The sequence below is a fragment of the Anneissia japonica genome, unplaced genomic scaffold, assembly GCF_011630105.1.
Source record: "Anneissia japonica isolate Jap-2015-1 unplaced genomic scaffold, ASM1163010v1 scaffold967_len435762_cov181, whole genome shotgun sequence".
In the NCBI taxonomy this organism is placed as follows: Eukaryota; Metazoa; Echinodermata; class Crinoidea; order Comatulida; family Comatulidae; genus Anneissia; species Anneissia japonica.
This window is the reverse complement of record NW_022711026.1, coordinates 230,193-241,385: the sequence shown is the minus strand read 5'-3', so window position 1 is coordinate 241,385 and position 11,193 is coordinate 230,193. Positions and strand designations below refer to the sequence as shown.

General features: G+C 34.1%; 2 protein-coding genes across 2 annotated transcripts; both read right to left on the bottom strand.

Annotated features, from left to right (window-relative positions):
- Positions 1–270: 270 nt before the first annotated feature.
- On the bottom strand, positions 271–10,229 carry LOC117107232. Its single transcript, XM_033248853.1, has 2 exons — positions 10,199–10,229; positions 271–2,523 (listed from the first exon to the last, which is right to left on the bottom strand). The coding sequence occupies exon 2, from the start codon at positions 2,513–2,515 to the stop codon at positions 1,709–1,711; it is 807 nt and encodes a 268-aa protein (XP_033104744.1). The 5' UTR covers positions 2,516–2,523; positions 10,199–10,229; the 3' UTR covers positions 271–1,708.
- On the bottom strand, positions 6,471–10,192 carry LOC117107230. The gene is made up of 2 exons (XM_033248852.1): positions 10,022–10,192; positions 6,471–8,359 (listed from the first exon to the last, which is right to left on the bottom strand). The coding sequence occupies exon 2, from the start codon at positions 8,349–8,351 to the stop codon at positions 7,545–7,547; it is 807 nt and encodes a 268-aa protein (XP_033104743.1). The 5' UTR covers positions 8,352–8,359; positions 10,022–10,192; the 3' UTR covers positions 6,471–7,544.
- Positions 10,230–11,193: the final 964 nt, after the last annotated feature.

The following is an 11,193-nucleotide window of genomic DNA, read 5'->3' as shown; positions in this document are numbered from 1 at the left end:
ACAACTGAATGATTCATCATAATGGAGCCTAGCCTAATGTCGCTCCTTACTAAGCCTAGCTGGGCCCACCAGAGTGCGTTCTACTTTGATGGATATTGATAGTGTATTCTCTGTGATAATCTGCTTCATTTGACTATAACTACATTTACTTAAATTAATATTACAAAAATAATAATATTAATGTAGGATATTGGTAGGTTCAAACAGATATGTTGTTGAATAAGTATAAGTAAGTTGAAATACACACAAAAGAAACATAAAACTCTTCTGTATGGTATCTAACAAGTGACTAATTTATTCAATATACTATACACAGTATGTAAAAGATGAAATGGGTGTGGTATACATTCAACAAATAACAAACAGCATTATAAATCTCTGTTTGGTAGAGGATGTGGTTTTATCCTAATTAAGATGTTGTCATTGGTCTGAAGTAAAGTTGTTATATAACCACAGATATGTGTATCTAAAGAGTGGACTTTCACTTCGGTCCTTATTGATAGGCTTAATTATGAAACAAAGAACAGTGAATTGACTATAATATGCACTTGATAATATCGGCTTTGCCGACAATTAATAATAAGTATTGTCAATTAAATTAGTATAATTACTAATACAGATTGACGTTTAAAATCAAATAAATGTAGTAACTACAGTAATTTAAATTAATATTACACTATTACTAATATGTTATGACTTAAATTAATATTACAATATTACTAATTCTTTATAAGTATAAGTATTAGTAATTAAAAATTTGTATTCCTGGTTGATGTTTAAATAAAAACAAATGTATTTATAGTCAAATTACCTTTTAAATAAAGAACATGAGCCAATAATAATTCTGTTTATAATGTTAAAGCAGGTCAGATAGGCATACTGATAGAAAGAAGAATATGTAAAAAATGCATGCTAAAATTTAATGAATGTCCACATTTAATATCTTTCCTTTACAGTAGTCTAAATTAAACCTGTATTAGTTTAAGAATTTTTTCACATTGTTTGTGTCACTCTATAAACCTCAGATTTTCATAATTGACTGATACTGAAAGGCTGTGTGGATTAGAAATTATAGAATGAAAAAATATTGTTTTGAGCTCCTTTGTAAATGTTGCGTAATTTTTGCTCTTTATTTCATCATGTCCATCTTGTCAATTATTACCGTTAGCAATGGGAATTTCTAGGTCATTTTGTGTGTTTCAAAACATTCATTTTTTATTATGCCATTTTCGGGGGCAGGGGTGGCGTCAGCATTTGCTTGACAAGGAAGGGGTGGGCGATGTCGCCAGCAGGGGGTAAAATTGCCCCGACAAAAGCAAAGTGGGCGTGGTCAAGCTTTGATTAAAAGGTTTTGAAAGTGGTGCAGGTAGCGAAGCCACAGAAAATTTTGACAATTTAGGGGTTTCAAAGGCTTATTTAATCGGTTTAAAGTCTATAATTATGTAGAAAATACCCCCTCACTGGCGCCACCCCTGTTCATGGGCCCCAAGTTAAAATAAGTAAATTCCGGGAGGTCTGCAGAGGTGGATCCAACAGTTTGAAAAGGAGTGGGGTGGGACAGGGAGGGGCTTTTACAAATGTAGGTTCTATACTGCCTTACTCCCAGCATGGTTTGGGTTGAGGTAAGCAAATTTATGATTTTGGCACCTCTAGATAGCTGGAATGGCATACATTTGATTTTGCGATAGAATATCTTGCTGAGTAAACATTACAAAATGCTGTAGTATTTTAGAATTATTACCACCAGTAGAGTAACCAGAACGGGATAAGTCAGGAGAAAAACAACCACTGCTAACACAACTGCTGTACTGTGTGTTCCGGACAAGAAGCTGCTTACATCCATTCCTCCCAAGAATGTGCTTCCAAGAATTGCGGAACTTTGCACTCTTCTTGACAACATCTCGACACTGAATCCCGATCCCGTAGCATTTTTTATCCTGTTTTCCACATCTTCTTCAATTTCGCGCCAATTTTCACAATATGCCAACAATTGAATGCAAAATTCCTTTGCAAATTCCACACAGTCATCCAGAAGCACCTGGTATCGGTGTGGGGCTGCCCTTAGTATTGCCAGTTCCAAACCATATGGACTCGTACCTTTGTATTTGCCAACGTAATAGCTTTTATGTATGCTGTGCTTGACATTTTTAAACGCAAGACTTTTCTTCTCGATTTTGTACGTCTTTAATTGAACTTCATCAAACACCAACTCGATTCTGTAACACAAATTTACATCGGGTACGTCAAATGGTTTACTGTCTGCATCTGGCATCAGTTCATCCAGGAATGGGTTCTTAGGTTCATTCCCTCCAACAATTACACACAGAATAAAGGCATGCCAGTGCTTGTTGACACATAAAAAAACATCATAGACATATTTGGATTTTGAGAGGAGTCTTTGAAGGCTGTCTTTGTCCTGCTTCTTGTAGGCAGTAACTAATTCTTTATCTAGATCAGACACATTGTTGACGTAGTAGGCCAATGGATTAATGCTACGAATGGTACCTTTAACCATTGTGAAATCTACAATTGAAAGAAAAACCTTAATACAAAGTATTTTGATGCATTTGTCTATGATTTAAACCAACTCATCCAGGGGTAGGGTTTCGAAAGAATTTCCTTCTTCAGAAATGCCCTTTTAAATTATTATAAAGTACCATATGCATGGAAGTTTTTGAAATTAATTCCAAATATTTGAAATATAGCATTTTTATTGCCATTTCCAGACATCTGAGGTGTTTTTATCTTTAAAATCTACCCCAGCCATGATCCGAATATCTGACACCATGTGTTGTTTTCATGGTGATAACTTAATAGGACAATAATGAAGACAAAGTAATTCAGTACAATTCGTCGCTCACATCACGAACTAACACAATTAAATTCAATTGTGTTAGTTCGTGAAATCAAAAAAGCGCGTCAAAATATGCGCTGTTGTCATTAAGGACTTTTTGTGTGGTAAAGAATACAAAATTGCTTGACAACCAATACGCACTCGTTTTGACACGCTACTGTGATTTTACGAACTAACACAATCTACTTCGATTGTGTTAGTTTGTGATGTGAGCGACGAATTATGGTAGAATCTTCCAAAAGTGTAGTCCATGACTGATCAAACAACATACAAACATGTTTCCTTTGAAACATGTATGTTCCTCCTTTATTTACCTTTTCTTTTTTTTTTTTTCTCAACTAATTATTAATTTGTAGTTTGTAATGTTAACAAAATTAAAACCAATAAAACTGATGGTAAATGCCGAAATGGTATCCCAAAACCCTCTTTGATTTCATATTTCATGGTTACTCCATGTTTGTATAATACACTAAACTTTTCGTGTCGTGGGGGTTTGTTCTTGTCTAGTCTTTCCTTGATTGCTTGCAGTCAGAGGTATTTGAATGTTTGTAAATAAACAAATAATAAACTAAAATTTTTGTGTCATTCTTGTCTAGTCTTGTACAATTATATTATTCTATTCCTCCCAAACTATTATTAAATAATTGAGGCATGTTGTGGCGAAATGGTAAAGTTGTCGCACAGTCTAGTATTGAGTAAATGAGCTATAAAATATGGAAGCTCAAAAAATTGATAAAAAATCCAAATTTGTTTTTCACTGTAGGTCAACAGTTTAATGTCTTATTAATCATGTCCCAAAGTATTAATTGTGGAAGTGGTTAACAAATTGTTTATTTAACGTTATTTTTCATTGTTCATTCTATTAAACAATGTATGCACAAATAACTTTGAAAGGCAATTACTCAAAATCTTGTTTATCTTGACTCTAAGGGTACTGTACATTCATTTTCCAATAACTTAGGTTTAAAATGTCCAATTTGAATGAATGACCTCTCATTTTAAAGATCACATACTCAGGTATCTGAAAATACCAATAACTTGAATTTCAATTTTTGCTACAACTTAGCCATTTTGCCACAACATGCCTCAATTATGTATATAATATAATATGATATGATATATATATATAAACATGCATATATGTAGTAATGTAGTAGTAGTAGTAGTATATATATATATATATATATATATATATATATATATACACATATATACATATATACTACTACTACATTTAAAACATATTTTAAGGGGAATTCTTTTGTCGTCTGAGGTTCTCCTTAACATTGTCAAATTTTACCTTTAGGGACAGTATTTTTATTATGGAACTGTTTTCTCCCTCTTCATTGTCTTATGTTCCCCATGGTAACCCTTTCACCAGGATTTTCAAAGAATGGTGAAATTTCAGAAAATTCTAAAGGGTGGATACAAACAATTGCTATTTTAGTACATAGCAAGTGACACGCACTGTTACCTTGCATTAATTTGCATTAACCATAGAGTGATACTACAGTAGAACCTCGATTTTACATACAGTACGGGACCGGAGGGCGTACGTAAATCGAGGGAATAGTAAAATAGAGGTTGGGTTAAATTTGGGGTAACCTTTGACCTAATACATACGTAACGCTGAACATACGTATGTATGAACGAACGATGTTACCTAGGCTAGGCCTAGCCTGTAGACCTACAAATAAAACCATGTGTTTAGTGTTTTTATTCATCACTTTACGATGACATAATAAAGTGTTCAAATAAAACCATGTGTCTAGTGTATTAATTCATCACTTTATATCTTTTATTTAACTAAAGAACATGAAAATATTGTACGACTTGGGAATTCCCCTTCATGCCTATCTAAACAACAGAGCTGTGGTGTTGTCTGGGCCTGTTGAGACAAACTAAACCCATGTGCACTGGGCGAGCCAACCAATTAGCATTCGTGTACGTGAAACAGCAACCATGTGCTATGCACTGGGCGAGCCAACCAATTAGCGTTCGTGTACGAAACTATGCCTAATCAGCTTCGTGTAGAAAATTCGACCAGACAAGTTTTTCAATGGTTTGCCACACGAAGCTAAGGAGGAAAGCAATTATTTTGAGCACCATCAGTAGTTGTTCATCTCACTCAGTTCACGTGGTTTTAGATTATAACAACCCGGTATTAGACTCAATCAACGTTGCAGTTTAATGAAAATACGTTGCATTATGGTTTGTTTATTGTTATAGTTTATTGTTATAGTCTTTTTACATATGGTTGCTCTGAAAAGGGCTGTTTGTTTTGAATATTTTCGGGGGTTTTTGATGACATCATCGTCGATACGAGGCGTACATAAAACCGAGGGTTCGTATAACTGGGGTACATAAAAACGAGGTTCTACTGTATTTATAATGTCATGTTCCTATATATTTGAGCACATTATAGTTATACAGTATAAAACCGAAAGGTCCACTGATTAATCTCAGATAAGAAAGTATAATACATACTCCAAGTATTGAAATACACGCCATCGTGTTGGGATTCCCAACACGATGGCGTGTATTTCAATACTTGGAGTATATATTATACTTTCTTATACAGTATACCAAAGTTAATTTCATGTGATTTACTAATTATTTGTTGATATTACTCAATACCTTTAGAAAACATGTTCTATTAGGAAAAATCCAAGGGTGTATCTCAGTTGGTAGAGCATTGGAAGTTCTTGAGTTGAATCCTGATGCGGACATAGGTTTTTCTTAAATTTTTAATGTTGGAAGATGGAGGCCATAGAAAGATTAATGTATAAAATAAGATATACATCAATTCCAGGATAAGTGTACTCTCTACTTTTAAAAGTACAGTATATGTGGGAAGAAGAATACTAAAAAGTATGGTGTGTATATCCCGGTTTTTGTCAATTTTCCCAAGTAATAAGCGAGTAAGCAGCAAACTTTGCACGAAAATGTTGAGTAAAGATGTTTACTAAAGACTATGCATAATATGTTTGGGTGTAATTTCTAAACTGTAGCTTCAGGCTTATTTCTAAGAATGCCTACTTACCTTTGGAATCAAATAATAGTAATATAGGCTTCAACAATATTCAGTGGGAACAATCCACTCACTGGAATGTGTCTGGTGCTTTAAATGCAAAACAAACAACACATGAATGCAACAAAGCTAAGCTGTGTGGCAACTGAAGAAATACAGTAGATCGCTGATGCAATTATCATAGTCTCACAGATAATGCTGTTTAATGTGTAAATGCCCAATAATATTTTTTATGATTATCATATATTGAGCTTTGTCTGGCCTTCGTATCCACAGCATATAATACACCAGTATATTTTCAGATATGATGTCAACAAAAGGCAGCTTTAGTACAGTATATGTACAAATCACTTTCAGTGTGACCAGTGATGTGAATCAAATTATGCCAAAGGGTAGGTTGGGAGATTAAGCTACATTATGCCAAATGTGTATAAAATAAGCGCCCTCTTTCAATTTAACGAATGAAAACAACACTGTCCTCGGTACCATTCTATCACCAGTGCTTTACTCTAGTAGAATTAAATTATTTATAACCTGGGATCTGTAATCTTTAATGATCCCACAAAAATAACATTTTTACAATAATTTAACGAGTGAATGGTTTATTTGAGTACTGTACAATATTAAATTTAATTCCGAAAAATACAAATAAATGCCTCCCTCCATAAACCATCCTCAAAAATTCCTTTAACAATAAAGAAAGAAATATGGTAGGCCTGTCTAAATTGATTGTATCCCTCTACTGTATGATAACATCAACTGCATAAACTAATAGACTATGATTATTTTCTCACTGTGCTTTATAACAGTAGTATAAAGACTCTGCTAAAAAATGAAAATTTGAATATATCAATTCAAGGATTTGAATAATTATCATGAGATGCAAAACGAGAACAATATTGATAATTAGGTCGAGATATATATGAATCAATGTCATTTCTATTTCACCCGCCCTCATCATGTAGAAGAGGATGAGATCAGTGTTGTACCTTCCCATTTCAAGTGTCATAGTAATAATTATATCATTCTAGTTGCTCGTCTTCGTATTTTTTCAATCATGTTTTTTCCTTTAATATTTAAATGGAGACCAAAGCTCCTAATAATTGCACAATATAATACTTTTAATGTAAACTGATTGCAATTATGAAAACAAGTCCTATAAAGAAAACCTAACAACCTATTTACTTTGTGACATGTTCAGAAATGTGGGAATTTACACCTTTCCAAAAATGTTAAGGCCAAGTGTACTTGTTTCCATAATAAGCTGAGACTCTTGATAAATGTTTGTACATTGATGCAATGGCTACTGAGATACGAAATTTAAGCGAAACCACAGAAAATGTTGACAATTTAGGGGTTTCAAAGGCTTATTTAATCGGTTTAAAGTCTATTAATATGTAGAAAATGCCTACCCCCTCGTTGGTGCCACCCTTGTTCAGGGGTCCCAAGTTGAAATAAGTAAATTTCGGGAGGTCTGCAGAGGCGGGTCCAACAGTTTGAAAATGGGTGGGGAACCTACATTTTACAAATATAGGTTCTATACTGCCTTACTCCCAGCATAGTTTGGGTTGAGGTAAGCAAATTTATGATTTTGGCACCTCTAGATAGCTGGAATGTCATACATTTGATTTTGCGATAGAATATCTTTCGGAGTAAACATTACAAAATGCTGTAGTATTTTAGAATTATTACCACCAGTAGAGTAACCAGAATGGGATAAGTCAGGAGAAAAACAACCACTGCTAACACAACTGCTGTACTGTGTGTTCCGGACAAGAAGCTGCTTACATCCATTCCTCCCAAGAATGTGCTTCCAAGAATTGCGGAACTTTGCACTCTTCTTGACAACGTCTCGACACTGAATCCCGATGCTGTAGCATTTTTTATCCTGTTTTTCACTGTTACTTCAAATTCGTGCCCATTTTCACAATTTTTCGCTAATCGAATGCAAAATTCTTTTGCAAATTCGACGCAGTCATTCAAAAGCGTGTTGTATCGGTGTGGGGCTGCTCTTAGTGCTGCCAGATCCAATGCGTATGGACTCGTACCTTTGTATTTACCAACATAATAACTTCTCTTTATGCTGTGTTTGAAATCTTTAAAAATACCAAATTTCTTCTGGATCTTGTACGTCTTTAATTGGACTTCTTCAAACACCAGCTCAATTTGGTAACACAAGTTTACCTCGGGTATATCAAATGGCTTACTGTCTGCATCTGGCATTAGTTCATCCAGTAATGGGCTGTTAGGACCATCTCCACCAACCGCGACACAGAGCATAAAGGCATGCCAGTGTTTGTTGACACATAAAAAAATATCATAATCATATTTGGACCTCGAGAGGAGTTTTTGGAGACTATCTTTATCTTCATTCTTGTGTGCAATAACTACATCTTTATCCAAATCAGACACATTGTTGACGTAGTAGGCCAATGGGTCAATGCTACGAATGGTACCTTCGGACATTGTGTGGTCTACAATCAGCCAAGAATTAAAAGGAAAGCCTTAATTAATACAAAGTATTTGATGCATTTGTCTATGATTTAAACAAGCTTATTGCCAGGAGTGTTCGAGGGATTTGAAAGAATCCCTCCTCCTTTCCCAGAAATGCCCTCTTAAATTATTAAAAAGTACCATTTGCATACTGTAGAAGTAGTTGAAATTAACTCCAAATATTTGAAATTTGGCATTTTTGGTTCCAATGCTTTCAAGCAAAGAAACCTTTAGGATACCCTTTGTGTGCATGTATGTATGTATGTATGTGACATGTACGTTACGTTGTTTTTTGGTTTTTTTTGTAAACATGTAAAAGTGACTTTCCAGATATCTGTTCGTTATGAAAGTCTTTACCCAAGCAAAACTGGATATGACGTTGAACCCTGTTGAATAATTTTCTATTTTGAAAAATATTAAAGGCATAACTAATGAAAGACAATACCACCTACCCTTGAAAAGACTAGTAAACTCTATGATAAGAGGAAAACATTTATGAAATGATGTTTACTTTCAGTTGTCCAACTAACTGTCTTAAACGTGATGGATTGGACTCTATGAACTTTCCTGGGTAGTATGGACAGAAATCTTTATCTACACTCCAAAAACCTTCAATACTGAGGTTTGGATAATGTTTTAAAGATACAGCACAGAATTGTATTGTGGTTTGACAAAAACAAACTAGAATATGTGTGTACAGTACGGTATAGTGAAAACATTGTTGGCTCCGACCCATAGTTAATGTAGGCCCACCGGACAGGTCAGGCCCTCCCTCCCCCAATCAAACAGAGCTTGTTGGGTAGTTGGACTAAAACAAATATAAGAATAGGACCATATGCTAAGCCAACACATGTCATTCCTGGCCATCCAAAGGTTCCTTAAAAAAATTTCATTTTGAAGTGGAATACCCTCACAAAATCTTCCACAAGCTCCAGCCTACGAACTCTAGTCCCCCTGTTGGACAGCTTGGCCCCCAGAAAATATATCCTGTAGCTGCCACAGTTACTAGCCTACACCTTTTTATCTTTGGCATGGAAAAAATCTGATGCCAGGATTAATTATAAAATAATTATAATTCATAATAATAATAATTATTATTATTTTATTATTATTATTATTATTATTATTATTATTATTATTATTATTATTATAATTTTGGCATAAAAAGCGCATTATGCTAAAGCCTCGATGCACTTAACAATAAAATTGAAGTTGCCAGATTAACATTTGAGGTCTCCCTGGTTTTGTTTGTTGGGTTATCGCAAATGCAATACTGCAATATTTCACGAATACCCGCATAGGAACCTTTGGGCCTTGCAGAGGTCTGGTTATTGCCATTTCCAGACAATTGTGGTGTTATCTTCAAAATTTACTCCAACCATGGTGGGACTAAGGTGGGTAAGGACTCAGAGAGCCCTTTTGTAAAAAAGTAGAACCTCCTTTAAAAATCCTGCCTATATGGCCTTGGGAAGAATACTAGGTATGGTGTGTATATCAGGTTTTCGTCAATTTTCCCAAGTAATTAGCGAGTAAGCAGTAAACTTTGGACAAAAATGTTGAGTAAAGATGTTTACTTGCACTATATGTGTGGGTGTAAATTCTAAACTACAGCTTCAGTGTCTGTTTCTAAGAAGTCCACTTACCTAATCAAATAATAGTATACAGGCTTCAACAATTTTCAAATGAGAACAATGGTATCTAGTAGTTAAATGCAATCAAACAACACCACGATTGCTGATATAATAATCAAAATTTCACAGATAATGTTGTCTAATGTGTAAATGCCCAATAATATTTTTATCACATAACTGAATACGTACCAGTATATTTGCAGATATGACAATAAGCAGCTTTATGCAGTATCGTGTTCAGTGTGATCACTGATGCAAATCAAATTATGCCAAAGGCTGATGGAAGATTATGCTAAATGTTCATAGAAAGCGCCCTCTTTGAATAACATGAATGAATGCAAATGAAGCAATACCATTCTATCATCTATCTGTAATCTTTAATGATCCTACAAAAATAACTTTGACAATAATTTAACGCGTGAATCATGGTTTATTTGAGTACTGTACAATATCAATTTTATACCAAAAACTAAAAATTAATGCCGCCCTCCAAAAATTACCCCTCAAAAATACTCCTAAAAATAAAGCAAAAAATGTGGTAGGCCTATCTAAAGGGAGGTACAGTGGGAGTGTATATTGTACATTGGATAATGTCAGCTTCAAAAACTAATATACTGTACTTTGATACTCTTTTGTCACTGCTCTACAATATTAAAGGCTTAATATGGTTTATAACCTTCAACAAACTCTAATAAAAGAATTGTTGTATGTTTTTGGGGGTCTATATGTAAATAATTATGGAAACATTTGTGCAGTCTTCTAGTAGTTATGGTAATCAAACATTTAGAGTCAATGTTCAGTGACCATTATTAAGGCATATGTGGCAAAGACAAGCCAAATCGATTTTGAGTTATTAATACAGTTTTAGAGAGTAAAATAATAGCTATAAAATGGTGAAAGAATAATTTAAATCAGACATTTTGTTATGTATACTGGAGTTTAAACATACAGTTGTTTTAATGAACAATATATGAGAAATCACTACCTTCAAAGTTTATAAATTCCGGGCATTACTCATGCAGAAACTACCATCGAATCCTTAAAAAGTGTTGTTTAAGCATTGAAAATGGGCAAATTAACAGCATAGTATGGTAGATATATAAAGGTTAGTTTAGTGCAATGAAATAGAATTTTAAAAATTTGATATTTCAGCATGGTTTGGCCATTTTCTCTGAAACATGATT

Bases quoted from the DNA above. Each gene is read 5' to 3' on its own strand.
- LOC117107232 (XM_033248853.1), bottom strand. From the start codon at position 2,515: ATGGTTAAAGGTACCATTCGTAGCATTAATCCATTGGCCTACTACGTC.
- LOC117107230 (XM_033248852.1), bottom strand. From the start codon at position 8,351: ATGTCCGAAGGTACCATTCGTAGCATTGACCCATTGGCCTACTACGTC.